General features: G+C 45.0%; 1 protein-coding gene and 1 long non-coding RNA gene across 3 annotated transcripts in view; one reads left to right on the top strand and one right to left on the bottom strand.

Annotated features, from left to right (window-relative positions):
* Positions 1 to 247: 247 nt before the first annotated feature.
* The window catches only part of LOC150042610 (uncharacterized), a 36257-nt gene continuing 20947 nt past the window's right edge, over positions 248 to 15557 (bottom strand). For both annotated transcript variants that reach the window (XR_016533590.1, XR_016533591.1), the window contains exons 4-5: positions 1747 to 1847; positions 248 to 902 (exon numbers count right to left, since the gene is read on the bottom strand). This is a non-coding gene — a long non-coding RNA (uncharacterized LOC150042610). The remainder of the gene's footprint in view (positions 903 to 1746; positions 1848 to 15557) is intronic.
* Positions 8069 to 15381, top strand: LOC150042611 (spermatogenesis-associated protein 31E1-like). The gene is made up of 5 exons (XM_090324069.1): positions 8069 to 8275; positions 8910 to 8967; positions 9482 to 9542; positions 9731 to 13235; positions 15367 to 15381. Exons 1-5 carry the CDS (start codon positions 8078 to 8080, stop codon positions 15379 to 15381), a joined length of 3837 nt encoding a protein of 1278 aa, XP_090180195.1. The 5' UTR covers positions 8069 to 8077.

The following is a 15557-nucleotide window of genomic DNA, read 5'->3' as shown; positions in this document are numbered from 1 at the left end:
GACACAGCAGAGCCAAGAGAAACAGAGGCTCGGGGAGATAGATGAGAGGGAAGATTCTAGGACTAAATCAGGGCAGGATATTTGTTCTAATGAGAGAAGCCTGTGAAGCCTTCCCAAGCCTGGAGTCTGAGACCCTCTTTTCAGGTCAAGAAAATAAGTCCCATTGAGAGGAAAACAACCTCAACTCCAACAGAGAAGAGACCACATCCCCCAGAAAGCCATAGCAAGACAAGAATGCAGGACTTTCTGAACTTTCTTGCCCCCCCCAAACAAAAAGCAAAGGGCAGGAAGACTCCTTGCCAAACACTGAGCCCCCCTCAGCCACTGCTCGATATCCAGGATCTGTCACAAGCAGACTGTTCACAAGCAGTGGCGGAGCTTGAAGGCCAGATGCTTATGCATCTGCCGGCCAAATGCTGTCGAACAATATTGGCCATTCTAGTCATTCTGGCATGATTAGAACTTCAGGAGCCTCTGGACACACAAGAATAATTAAGGGGTCCCCGGGCCCAGAGTCAAGCCTAGTGATGGAACATATGGGCTGTTAGTCACCAGACTAGTCACAAAGGCCACAGCAGATGCATCTTGATATTCTCAGAGTCTGGTCTCAGTATAGGATAACGAGGACCCGTGCCTCACACCACCCTCACCATTATCCAACATGCTGTCATCAAAAAGGGGTTCTGTCTGGTTATCCAGACCATGCTTCTTCTGTCTTTCCCACTGAGGAAAGGTTTCTTGTGTTTAGCAGGGATGTACAGTTCTCCATGTTCTGGTGGTTTCCTCTCACTCCGACATGGACCATTTCTTAGTAAATCCTCATTGAGCCTGAAGGATGGGCTTCCTTCTGCGTTGCACATGTTGTAGGAAAGGTCAGCATCTGCTCTCCCTCACAGCGGCTTCTAGAGAGGATGGGTACACAGGGACAGTGGGACCCTCACACCAGATCCCTCATTGTTCCATGAGTGTCTATCATCAGGACACTAGAGAAACCTGCTAAAGCCAGTCTTTGGGATGTATCAGGATAAGGCAATCTAGGAGAATTCCACCCAGGGTCTGGGTCAACATATCTTTCGCCCCATTCCCTCTAAGATAAACTGTGTAGCCAGACCTCTGTATCCTGCCCAGCATGTCTACAACCAGATAATCAAGTGTCCCCACTGAGTGGTTCCCAATAAGTTCTGTAATTAGGGTCAGATCCACAATCACTTTTGAAACATAATCCATCAACAATGTGGATGGCTCATTTTCCAAACAGGATGACATGTTATGGAGGTTAATTGTTGTACCCCTCTTAGGGCTACACTGTCCTAAGGTGAGTAGAGCATTTCCCCACAGACAAATGCGTCACAGCCACCACACCACACTGACAAAAAAGCAGGTATCAAAACTACCTTCCAGGAGGCTGTGGTACTGGTACTGTGCTCGCCATGGTCCAGGAGAACACGAGTACCATCTTGACCAAAGAACAGGGTTACATCACTCTTTGATTTTGAGAATGTTTGTGGTTTAGCTAGTCTTACCCTTGCTCTCTGGGAAAATGCTTGCTGTTCTTGGTATCCCCTTCTCCAGAATCTAGAAACACAAACAACTGCCTTCTGGTATGTTTGCCATCTCTACCATTCCTTAAGTATGACTAAGCAACCATACAGATGCTCAGGGAACCCCTAGAAATATCTAAAGGAAGACCAGAGCGTTTTACTTCCTTGCTATTCCTTCAGTAATTTCATGTAACACGTTACTTACCTATTTTGGGGTGGAAAGGTATGTAAATCTATTGCCACTCTGGACTAAGGCCACACCAGGTCCGTGATGAGCAGGTCACTCAGTGACTCGACTTCTGTGACCTAGAAAATGATGGATGGATGTTAATAACGTTACAATGAAGACAGAACCTGTGATAGCATTAAAAAGACTGCATAGATCTGTTTGGATGATTTTGCTTTTTTATTTTACTTTTTATTTATGGTAGTAGGGTTGGAATACAGGGCCTTGTGTTTGCTAGATAAGCTACATATTCAAGCCACACACTCATCCCTAAACTTTGCTTTCTAAATAAAATATACTAATAGATCCATATCTTTTCCCTTTCCCCCAATTGTGCAATATTTATTTTTTTCTTTTTTCTTTTCTCAGTATGGTGTTTGAACTCAGGGCCTTAAGCACTAGGCAATGTGCTATGACTTGAACCATGCCTCCAGCCTAGTAATGTATTTTTATGGCACAAAAGGTAATGTTTTACATGTATTACAGATTTAGAGTGCTCTAAGGAAAAAAATACTCCTTCAAATCACTTTGTAGTATATGACATTTATTCATTTTCTACTAATTTTCTTCGATGTGGAAGGACTCTATGGAAATCACAAAGCTACTGCACTTATGACCTTTAACAGGCTGGATGTGAGGTTCTTCAAAATGGTTTTTTCCACATTAGATGTTGACCCCTGTGCTTTGGGAATGGCTAGCCTGGACCTTGATTAAATCTGGAGTCCACTATGTGGCTTACTTGCTTATTTTCAGATAGGGGAAAAAAAATCTACTGATTGTGTCCAGGCTATAAAAGATGTGTGGCACAGAGGATCACAATAGTGCAAAACCTAGATACGTAAGGCCACACAGGAGGAGGCTAAATGAAAGGATCTCCAGGATATGGAAACAAGAGCTTTATCTTGTGTGATTGTTCTTAATGTACTATGTTATTTCTCTTCTCTTTTGTTGCCCTTTGGTCAATGTCATATTGTTACAGTATCTGACTTTGTTACCTGGCATAGCTGTATATACATTTATTTGTTTATTTGAAATAGGAAAGGGAAGGAGGAAAACAAGATGATTGGGAGGGGGTGGGGGGAGGGTTATGGGGACAAAAACATGAGAAGGGGTATCAATGTATAATGCACCTACTGTCTGGTGAATATAACTGTAGAATGATGTGACCAAACACATGGAAAATGAAACACGTGATTAGGAATGCCTATTAAATTATGTAACTCGAAAAATACATATAAATATTTCTCTGTGAATAAAATTTCAATGTACTAAAAAAAAAAAAAAAAGATGTGTGGCAGTTGTGCTCTCAAGCTGGCTAAAAGCAGCATTTGACCCTGTAGGGACAAAGCCATGCATCAGGCCCTTCTACTTACCATTGAGGACAGAATGGTTCGGGAATAGGCAGAAACGGCCCCAGGGGAACACAGGCAGGCTATCACAATTGGTTGATGGATGGGTACTGTTACAGGAAAACCCGACAACTGGTACACCTCAGTTTACCTGAAGAGCAAAGGTTCTTGTGCCAAGAACCACTCTGGATATAAGTCGTTTAACCCCTCCAACTGTGCCCCGCGTATTTATAGCCAAAGGAAAGGAAATTCCCTTTATAAAGAACCCAATTGGCTGCCACCGAGGGAGGGGTTCGTTTTATGGGCGTGGTTTGAATAATTGGCAGCCTGCGACTGGCTGAAGCCCTCCTGCTGTGATTGGCTGAGCCTCTAAGTTAGGTGGGTCTACTTTACAGTTTCTTCCAAAGGCTTGCTTACATGCTGCCAAGTGTGGTGGCTGGCTTGGGAAAAACATCACCAGCCACGTAGGGACATACATTTAAAGGAAACTTACTGGTTTAACAACTCCATTTTTGGTCCTCCTTTCCTGTGTGAAGCATCAGACATGGACTGTGGAGCCACCCTTTACAACCCTCACATCGAGTCTGATGGACTCCATGATAGGCCTCACTGTTTTACAGTGTCAAATTAGCAGATAAAACTTCAGTTCTGCCAGGTCATCATTCATGGCTAAAGACCTCAGTATAGTTATTTACGCTTTATTTTTTAATTTTTTGAAGAAGATACTTAGTAATATTTATTAAGAGAGTAACCATCACTTTAAATGTCTTAATGATTACAAATTGCCAATTGACATTAACATATCATTCAACTTTATTAAAACTAGTTGTAGTTTTTGTATCAGTCATAGAAATAAAGGTTTTAAATAATTTGTTTTTAAAGGTTTTTGAGTCTGCTGCTTATGACATATCCTGTGATAGTTTAAATTGTATTTCTTCCATCTATTATTTGTAATAATTTTCTTATTCATGCATATATGTATGCAAATATATGTCTGTAATATATGAACAAGAAAACTCTATGTAGATATAGTTTGACTCTCTAATTAGCATTATCTCTGACTTCATGTTTGCCTAGAAATAATGTTTTAGAGACAATCAATTTCTAAGTCTTCCAGGTGGCTCAAAGAGAGAAAAGCACTTCCTTCAAGAGTCCCACTGCTTTGACTACTTGACTGTCTTTCTACTAGTAAATCAGGAGATGGAATTGTTAACAAAAAATAGACATGTCGGGCGGGGAGTTTGACCTAGTGGTAGAGTGCTTGCCTAGCATACACGAAGACATTCAATTCCTTGGTACCACACACTTAGAAAAAGCCAGAAGTGGTGCTGAGGCTCAAGTGGTAGAGTTCTAGCCTTGAGAAAAATCCAAGGACAGTGCTCAGGCCCTGAGCTCAAGCCCAGGACTGGCAAAAAAAAAACCAGACATGTCAAGGAAGGGACAGTTTCTTTCATTTGTTAACTACCAGCAACTAGAGGAAGATGTCAATTCTGCAGAGAACGAAGTGGAGAACTGAACCTGAGAGACAAAAATGTCATCTTAAACTAGTTTGAACAAACCTCGGTAAGGTTTATTTTTTTCTTCATGCACTTTTTATTACCAAGAGGATATTCAGAGGGTTATAACTACATAAGTCAGATAAATAGTGTCTTTCTTTTTGAACAATGTCACACCTAGTCTAGTAAGCGCCACCCTTACATTTGTTCACCATTTGCTCCGTCATTTCTGTGTTCCCCTTTACCTCCCAAAGGAAGATAAATGAACAAATAAGCCAAAAGGAAAAGAAAACAAAGAGCAGCAAAGAGAAAACGTTTTCATTTCCTAGAGTTCACTGGGCCGAGTATTTTCAGCTGACGGAATTCTCACAGTTAGCTATTCTTCCCTGTGTTCTTCTCCCAAGAACAACCTCCTTTGTTCTCACTGTGTGTGAATGCCTACAGACCTGCGTAACTCATCATGTCCCACTGGTGTTTTCTTTTTTCTTCCTTCTCTCTCCTTTTTCATTCTTTCTTTTCACTTTTTTCTTTTCTTTTTTTTTTCCATTCAGCTTGTTTACATGTAGATTTTTATTTATTTAATTTTTGTTCAGTTGTAGGGTTTAAACTCTGGGCCTGTGCATTATCCTTTAGCTCAAGGCCAGTGTTCTACCACTTTGAGCCACAGTACCACTTCCAGCTTTCTGGTGGCTCGTTGGAAATAAGAGTCTCACGAACTTTCCTGCTTAGGCTGACTTCAAACCTTGATCCTCAGATCTCAGCCGGTAGGATTACTACTGTAAGTTAAGATTACTACTATAATTGATGAGTATAGTAGTAATTCTAGCTCCCACAAGTAAGAGCCCAGTTTACTTGTAGATTTATAGGCATATTCTAGCTACCATAAATGAGGGAAATCATACCATCTATGTTTCTCTGGGTCTGGCTTACTTTTGCTTAATACAATTTTTCCAAGTCTTACCATTTCCTTACAGATAACAAATGATGGCCAAAAGGGAACTAACTCCATTACACTGTTGGTGAGCATGTAAACTTGTTCAACCATTCTAGAAAGCAATATGGAGAGACTAAACATACAAGTACTCCATGATCCAACAATTCCACCCACTTCTGGGCATTTATGCAAATAGAACACAAATAAGGCTACACTAAAAGCTACCAGCACAGTCATGTTCATTGCAGCATTATTAACCATGGCCAAGGTATTTATGCTTTAAATAAGAAATACATTATACAGCTTCAGGAGGAAAAAAAATGGAAATTGATTCTTTCAAACATGAGTCCCATAAAGAAAGAGAAGGGAAATAAATGGGAAGGAGATGGGAATTGGGAAGAATGGAGCAGGAAGAAGATAATGAAGAAAGGAGAAGAAAGAAAAGTAGAGGAAATGGAGAAGTGAAGAAAAGAAGTCAATGACAACAAGAAGACTCCAGAAGCTGAATCAGTCCTAACCAAACCATTCAAGGGCTAAACATTACAGTTTAGTGATGCCTCATTTCCAAGGTCACTGTCTTTATTTAAAGTTTGGGAACAATGTAGGCTACAAAGTGGTCTCCTGTAGAGTGATAGTCAACTTTGCAGTTAGTATAGCTACACATATTCTTTTAGTGTTGACTGTTTAATGATATATAAACTGAAGACAGGCCAGTTTTTACCAATGCCAAAAACACATCAATCATGCATAGAAAATATAAAGGGAACATTTATGGAGTTGCAAATCTCAAGTGACAAAATAGCAAAGAATTCGAGGGGAAAAACTTTCCACTAACAGAAAACATAGTCTCTGTAGTTCTCTACCTGATTGCGCTCCCTCTCTCTCTCTCTCTCTGTCTCTCTCTCTCTCTCTGTCTGTCTCTCTCTCTCTCTCTCTCTCTCTCTCTCTCTCTCTCTCTCTCTCTCTCTCTCTCTTCTCCTCCCTCTCTTCCTCCCTCCCTCCCTTCATGTATACCCCTCTCCCTCAACTTTCTTTTAACTATTCATCACAGACACACATCATCATCATCATCATCATCATCATTTGAAAAACTGCTTCAAAATAGTCGTTGTTGCAAAAGTGGAATATAGTCATCACTTGAGATAATTCTCTATATCCGGAAAGTAAGACCTAGGCCATGGATCAATGCAGACAAAACTACAAAGACTCTCACAGCTTTAAAACTGGAACCCTAACTCAGGCACATGAGTATCAAGGCTGCTGTAAGCCTCCCTTGCTCTGAGATTTCACTCTGTGCCCACTCATGCCTTAGAACAGAGTGCCATACGTAAAGGCCCAGAGCACAGGTGGTCTAATGGGGAGACGAGGAAATCGTTCGGTTTCTCACTAAAAACACAGAAGTGTTAGGGGGAAAGCACTCTTGAGATAGCCTCAGAAACATCTTAAATCAATATTCTCTAAAACCTCACCATATAAAACCTCACCATCCATACCTCACTCAAATTGATTTCTTTAGAGTAAGTATAAGGGAGCCATACCTACCCAGAAATGCTTCCCTGGATTCCTTCAGTTGAGAAAACCCTGAAGTTTTATCTGGTGGCTCACAATGTTTGGCCTAAATTCAAACCCACTACCACATAGCCAATCCCCTAATTGTCAAAAAAAATCCATGTACAATCAATCTCTCCATTTAAACAGAAGGAAAAATGTATTTCCAAATAAAGACCGAAAATATTGCTAATAATAAAATGTACTAAATACAATATTTAAGAAAAGCTGTTATATAGCATTTAGTATACCATTCTTAGATTGTAATATAGAATCGGTTTTAAAAAGGCTCTGTTTCTAAACTTTTTTCATTGATTTTAAGAAAAATTACGAGGATCCAAAAGTATCTGATGCACTCATATTGAACTGAAATCTTTGTACAACTAAAGACAATAAAAAATCCTTTATAGATTCAACTCTTACACCTGTTTAGCCTTTTGAAGTTCTGAAGATAAGTATTAAAGACCCTATAACAGAAAATTAATTTGAAATTATTTTTAATTCTATTTAAAATTCACAAAGCCAAGAAGAATAGGAGTTCATATCTGAGATGACACAAGGAATGAACACATTCTGTGGAAAAGTTGGAGTTGCAGACAGAGGAGATCCAGACAGAAGAAATCTCTGGGAAACAACAAAAACAAACAAGCCCAGTTTTTCAAAGGCTACGAAACAGATGGAACTCCAGGAGTGATCTCCAGGAAGGCAGCCAGTGGCTTGGTTCAACAGGGTATGGCATGAGATCTGTCTTTGGCATGGGTGGAGGTGGCAGTGGGATCTAAAAAAGCCTGGAAAAGTGGAAGATGTGCTGAGCGGGAAGCAGGGGAGGGGCTGTGGTGCAGGCTCTGCTTCCCCTCCCCCACCCCCTCTCAGAAGCTCTTTGTGACCAAGCCACCCTTCTGTGATGTAAGCATGAGTCTCACTGCCTGCTCCCAAAGGCAGCTTATCCCAGGTCAGTGCCTGCGAGCAGTACTGCGATTCAGATGATGGAGAATATTCTCTCTCCTCTGAAGAGCGTTTTCATGGCATGGCTGAACCCCAGGTCCACAAGCATCACGACATGGGCAATGGATATGATCCTTGCCTTTGTCTGTGGAGTGGGGCTCTTCCACTTATTAATCCCTTATCTGCAGAGGAATCGATTTTTACCTACATCTGCAAAAAGGAAAAGGCCGGGGAAGGTAAGAACCCTTATGCTGCATTTCACAAAAATGGGTCTCTACTGATGTTTCCATTTTTCCAAAAGAACTCTGAAGGTCTGGAGAGGGGAAATCTCAGGGAAAGAGCCAGCATTCGTCTCCTAGGCACTGGAAAGAGAGCAAAGGAGGAGAGCGGCATGCAGTCATCTACCGAGCTCAGATCCTCTGTGCACGTGTGGCAAATACTGAAATTCTGTAGCCAAGCACTGGGCTCCCAAGAGTTGAGGAATCGAGCACTAGCTCGCTGGTCCCTTGTCATGGCAGGGTCCTGAGGAACACACTTTTTCTCAGTGTTGGGTTGATCAGAAAGCTGTGCTTGACTCCCAACAACCTACCACCAGAGGCTGGGGTGGCCTCTGGCCTTAGGAAGCAGAAGCCAAGCTTTAGACAAGAAACATCTGCAGAGTTGAGTCCCTGGTATTGAATAAACTCTCTGAGGCCACCCATGGTGAGACTTGCATAGAAAGCAGTGTCCTTTCCGAGGAAAACAATACTTTCAGCCATGCTAAAAACAAAGGAAAGGACACGGGGGAGGCAGAATGTCATACTGTACCGGAACAGGGATTGTCCACAGCAGGTGGAAAGAGCCTCAGTCTCTCTCTCTCTTGTATCTCAGACTCATGTGGGGAAGAAATGGCGGAGAAGGTGCAGGAAGAGGAGTGATGCCCGGGAAGGTAGGCTTTTGCCCTTCAACCTCTGAGGGGATTTGAACTCATCTGTCCCTGACCATCAGAGCCAAGTCTCGGAGGTTGTGAATTACAGACCCCTGAGATGGAGGCACCAGGGAAGGAAATCAGGACTGGGAATGCCTCAGGTTTTTGTGCTGTGATGAAGCTGTAAGGGCTGGAGAATAGGACCTGAGAAGGGTGGGAGGGTGGGAGGTGTATGGCTTTGATTTGGAGGTAGGAACTGTGAGCTCATGTGTGGACCCTTCCCTGAGACCATCCTCTTGGAGAGGACAAGCCCATTTCTCCACAGGGGAGATCAGAAGGTCATGGAGGCTGGCTCAAGGTGGTGAGGAGGTCCTGCCCCTTCCTAGGCGGTCCTCATACTGTCACCAGTATATGACTGTGGTCACTCGAGACTTTAGCTCAAGAGTCCAATTGCTTCCTCATCGAAGGGCCATCCCACGTCCTTCAATAACATCCCAGCTTCTTCCCTTCTCCATAATCTAATCTCCATTTCTAGTAACCAGAGACTGCCTGGAAAAACTGGAGGTCACTCTGAATCTGGCTTTCGTTCTGCAAAAGTAAGGAACTTGTCAATGTTTGTGCTTTTATTCCTGCGTAGGATGCCCCTGGAGGCACAGGTGGGTGTGGCGGGGTGTGACAACAGCTGGGGAGACAATAGGCTTTCTGAAGTCAGTGTGGCTGGCTGTGGAGGGGACAAGAGCTGCAGCTGCTCACCTGGCCGCCTCCTGCCTCCTGTCTCCTGCAGCTACCTAGGGAAACTCCAGGACCAAGAGGATCTTCATCAACGCTTACATAACGATGCCACAAATGAGTCGCTGAAACCTGATACCAAAAGAGCCCAGCAGACACTTGAACAGAGGGCAGAAAGTCCTTCCCCTAGCTTGCCACGGGTTTCCCTGGCCCCTCTGACTGAGTGTTCTTTGCATCTACACCACTTAGGAAAACAATCTAACTTTAATGGGATCTCCCTGGGGACTTTCCCCTGGAGCTACTTCTTAGAAAATGCCGATATGATCCTTTACCCCTGGACCACCTTGGGCCTTTACAGTTTTCACCGTGTAATTTATTTGCTGTGTTGCTGGTGGGAATCTGCCAAAACCTTATTTTTACGCACCTGGGCATATGGCACCACCTTCCGGCCAGAAAGTATGTTCCCACAACCAACAGAAATCTCCTTCCAGAGAGACTCTAGATTCTGGCAGACAGTGGCTGGAGGCATCTCCTTTATTAAAAACAACATTCAACTTCTGGAGATGTTTATCTCCAAAAAAGTGAGCCAAAAACTATGCAAGGAGAAAGGAAAGGGTGGGCCATTTTTCACACCACTGAGCACAGGCTATCCTCCAGGTTCTCTGGGGAGCCTACTGAAGTCACAGAATGAGAGACACATCGTGAAAAATCTCCTGTGGGAAGCAAAAACAGAGATGTGGCAGCAGCCCACTTATCCACAGGGCTTTTACTCCAAGGATGAGTTAGACCCTGGGGACCTGAAACGCAGCCAGTTTTTCTGGGGCCTACCCTCGCTGCATAGTGAGTCTCTGGTGGCTTCAGCCTGGCTCCAACCAAGGTCTTCCTCTCGTGGAACGAAACCCTTCACATTTAATAATGTTTTCTTAACTGAATCTCCACCTAACGGAACGGTACATCTTTCTCGGCCTCAGGATGTTGCTCAATCCCAGCTTAATACGCAAAAGTTGTCTCCACCAGCATCTAAAGTCCTGACAGAGGATCACTTCCCATACTCATTCTCAAACCAGCTGCATTCTGCTCCACTACAGATTAATTCCTGTAGGACATCAGGTATGACATCTGAACGGTGGGATCTAGAATGGTCCTTAAAAGAGCAACTGAAATGTGAGGAAGTTTTAACCTCTAAGTTGGAAATAACTCAGGAGATCACTGATCAAACCACTCTCCTCCTTCCCCAGGAAAGCAGGGCCCCCCAGATGAATAAATTAGACTGTACCTTTCCCAGGAATTCTACCATCCTTGAGTGCCAGAAACCCGAGGAAAAACCTTCCCTTCCAGAGGAAGCCACCGACTCTAAATGGCAGCCCTTCCCTTCCCCCAGAATCCCAGAATCCCAGCTGATGCAGCATCAGGAGAAATTCCCAGGAAAATATGAGTGCCAGCCACAGAATGAGCATGAGCTCCTCCCCCAGACCTCTCAGCCCACAGCACTCACTTGTGAAAGCAAGATAGGGCCCACATGCTCTGACCAAGTCCAAGCAGCCTCCCACCTAGACAACCCGGACAGCCCATGCCAGGGCATAGAGCAAGATCTGGAGCCGCTAGAGCACACTCATGTTTCAAAAAGTGACTGGATGATGCCCAAGAAGTATTCAAGAAGTCACTTACCCAGAACACTAGATAAGAAATTCCTGGAGGTCCACCTGGAAAGGAAACTGGAGCAGATGAAGCAGGGCATGATTCCAGTGCGTGTGCGTCAATCCTTGCTTACTAGAAGCCATGCTTTCTCCAAGCCCAGTGCCCCTGCAAAACCACATGTAGTATCCTGCACAAATCAGCCATCCAGGGTCAACACCTTCAAGGAGCTTTCCTTTCTTGATACTGAAAGTCGCCTTATGTTAGAGACCAACACTGTAAGATGCTGGATGAAACACCGATGGTATCCCCAGCTGCAGGCCCGCGACTCCAGTCTCAATGTACTCGAAGATCCAGCCTCACCTCTTCCACAGCCTGGCTCGCCCTCAGGCTCCTGTGATTCTGAGGTGGCCAAGCCTGATGAATGCAGTCAGAAAGATTCAGGGAAGGAAGAAGCAAGGAGCCTATCAGTAGCTTCCTTGAAGCTCCTCTTCTCTGCCCCCTCACCTGCAGAAATACAGAGGTCCCAGGGACATAATCCATCTCATGTCAGCCATAGGTATCTAGAGGCCTGCCTGTCTGAACAGAAGAACAGCTTGTCCCGTCAGCCTAGCACCTCCAGTCTCCTAAGCAGGACTCGGCAACGGAGGACTGTCCTGGAGTCTGTGAAGGGCGGTCAGGAGCCAAGTCCCAGTCCAGTAATGTCCAGTCATAAGTCACAGGAGGAGAGTGTGGACATGGTTTCAAGAGACACTTCCTTTAATGGGACCACTCTCAAGATAAAATCAGCATTCCCACCTCCCATGACCAGAAATACCAAGGAAAGAGCAGAGGTAAAAAAGGAGATGCCTCCTAAACCGGAATTACCAGCAGAAACGAGTCTGTTACAAATCTCTCAAATAACTCACATGAATCTGAAGACTTCAGAGTCTCAGGGGACAAGTAATAGCCCCTTCTCCAGAAAATTTTCACAAGACCCTGGATATGCTCAACAGAAAGCCCAGGTGATTTGTGAGATCCAGTGCAAACTGGGGATTGACTTAAAACAGCCACAAAACCCAGCCACTGACAACTTTCAACACATTTACACGGACAAGCCTCCCATCACAGACAACCTGTCTCCTAAGGCCTCGTTAACCAGCACCCAGAGTACGTGTCAAACCAGAAGAAACCCAGCAACTTCCCAAATCCCTTGTGACCTTTGGATGAAAGGACAGAGCCAAGGGAAACAAGAGACCAGCGACATCAGAGTTAAAGCTCAAGGACAAAACCTAAGCAACACGTTTGATTTCCATGCTGATAGACAGGACTGCGGAAAGTCTGGTCCAGTACTCCAGGGAAGGGTAAAGCCTTCCCAAAGTTGGGAATCAAGCCCTTCTCCTCAAGATAGGAAAGTAGGCTCCAGTGGGAAGATGATTTCCCACAAAATGGGACCACATCCTTCAGAAAAGACAAAAATACAGAACACTCTGCAGTTTCTTCATCCTGATCCAAAAAGCCAAGACAAAGAAGACTCCCGGCCGAGAGTTGAGTGCCCATTAGCCACTATTCAGAGCCGAGGGGCAGAAGCTAGCAAACTATGCACAGACAGTGGGGCAAGGGAAGCCCAGACACTCAGGAAGCCTGGTGGGCAGATACTCTTGAACAAGACAGGGCCTTGGCACTACCATGGAAAAGAATCCCAGGACATACATGCTAATTACCAGGACACATATGCTAATTACCAGGACATACGCTCTAATTACCAGGACACATATGCTAATTACCAGGACATACGCTCTAATTACCAGGACACATATGCTAATTACCAGGACATACACTCTAATTACCAGGAGATATGCTCTAATTACCAGGGCATACGCTCTAATTACCAGGACACACATGCTAATAATCATGTGCACCCCTCTGATCCAGAACGAACCCCAGTAATGATAGGCGTGAGCTGTGGTCATCAGGCCAGTCACAGAGGCAATGGCCACTCTACTAAGAACGGATGTGCCACAAACAAGGCTAGTACTCAATCCTTGCTGTCCAGAGAGCCCGTTTCCCTAGTCAGACCCTGCTTGGACAGGCTGGGTGGGGGACACAACTCTGGACACATTTTCCATCACCCAATACACTACCACTAGAAATCTGTTTTGTCTGGGTGACCAGATTGTTTCTGGTGGTTTTCCTTGCTGAGGAAAGCAATACCCAAATCTGTATTGCTTCTAATAAATTTGTTTCATTGCATCCCCCCAAATGAGCTTTCTCCCTCTCCCTCCCCACTCTGTGCCCACTGGGTATAGGGAAGTCAGCATTTGGATGTCCCTACAAATAGCTTCTAGAAAGATGGGGACACAGGGCGGGGACAGTGGCTCTGAGGACTCAACCTCTACCCAAGTCTCTCACTGTCCCTCAAACGTCCATTACTAGAAACACACTAGAGAAAACCTTTACGATTTGTCAGGATGAGGCCACTGAGGATGAAACCACATCCTGGCATCTGGTTCAACCTGGCTTCTCCTCCTGCTCATTCTAAGAACTCTGTGCAGTTGTGGGAGTGGATATAGAGAGGTACTAGAGATGTCCCAAAGAGAGTGAGGGAATATTTAAAGTATAGTATAGTAGCCCTGGGCTTTCCCCCTGGATTTCCTAGGGAAGAATAAAGGTCACCTGTTCCCAAATGCCCTGCTCGCCTTGATGGAGGCTGGAGTAGACGGAGGAGTCAGCCAGCCAGCCCCTGTAGCTCAGCCTGGACAGCACAGCAGTATCACCTCTGCCTTCTATCTCTAGAGCGGAGGCCAGCATGAATGCTACAATTCTGCCTAGGGGTGAGGGGGAGTCACAGTTCTGAAGCAGAACTCTGTACAATATAACACATGAGAGGGAGGAGATATACCCAGAGGGGGGGATGGGAGAATTAAGGTTTAATTAATGGAGGCACAGTGGCAAAGGGTCACTATCATTACTGCTAGGGACAGAAAACACCAGTGCTCTTGGCCTGGAGTCTTGAGACCTCAGGGACTGAGCCATTCCCCCGGGCCCCATCCCCAGGACTTGCTCCCAGGTATGGAGTCCCAGATCACAGACTTGGAAATGCCCCTTCATCTCCAATGCAGAGGGAAGAGGAGACAAAACCTTTTGAAGTAAGTTTAAGCAGCATGGGGTCTGTGGCTCGTGCCTGCAATCCTAGACAAGTGCATGAGACTTAACTCCAATTAACTACAAAAAAAGCCAGAAATGGAGCTGTGACAGATTGCTTGCAAAAAAATGCTCAGGGAGAACACCCAGCCCCAGGACAGGCAAACAAAATTAAAAGTTCATGTCACCTCTTCAAATCCCAGAAAGAATAGGTTGACAATGGTGCACAAATGAGGTCTAGGAAACCTTGGCTGTAGCCTACAGCCTCACAAGGGACATGTGAGGACCAAAAGATGGGATGGCCTTTAGTTCCTACGTTTTGCCCCAGACATAACCGGAAAAAGGACCACAGACATGACTGGTCCACACAGGTAAAGTGATTGTCCAAAATGCCTGCTCGCTCAGGGTGAGGGGCAACCCAGGAATGGTCTTGCTGGGCCTTGCTCTGCTTTTAGCCCAAGTGTCCTCATCACAGGGTCTGTTCACAGAAATAGAAGCCAAGATAGTAAGAGGAGCCACCATCCCACACTGGATTCCACACCCAGTGGGCTACATCACTCCCGAGGCCACATTTTTTCTTACATTCAAATGCCATTGAGCCAGATGGAACAGCATGGCCCTTCATCCAAGTCTACCATGGTCCCACATGTGGGGCCAGAAGCCCCTTGGTGTATGTAGGTGTGTCAAGGAGAGCCTTGGTCAGGTCTAGTCTATCCTAATGACAGTGACCTTCAGGGTTGGCCCAGTAATAAGCGAGGAACCAGAATCCTTGAGACTGAACTGCGTGGTTATCTCAGGGAAATGCGAGGTAGGTCCTGGGTGGGTAAGATGTGGACATGAGCTCCAGGGATCCTGTGGGTACCAGTGTAACCATGCATCTAGGGAACCAACCAGAGGCAGCAGTGGGCAACTTGCTGTGGTTTCTCCTGCTAGACAGTGAAGCTGTGAACCATGAGATCCCACAGAGACCTTCGTTGACCAAAGCCGCCACCTCCCACGGGTGTGTGCACACACACATCCGCATGCATGCACACACATCCGCAATCCACCACAGAGACTTGCAGGAATTCCCAGACCTATGATGGAGACTCACAGAGAACATGGAGGCGCATAGATAACTCCAC

Source organism: Megascapheus bottae, chromosome 34, assembly GCF_031878675.1.
Source record: "Megascapheus bottae isolate mThoBot1 chromosome 34, mThoBot2.hap1, whole genome shotgun sequence".
Taxonomy (NCBI): domain Eukaryota; kingdom Metazoa; phylum Chordata; class Mammalia; order Rodentia; family Geomyidae; genus Megascapheus; species Megascapheus bottae.
This window is presented reverse-complemented; position numbering and strand designations above follow the sequence as displayed.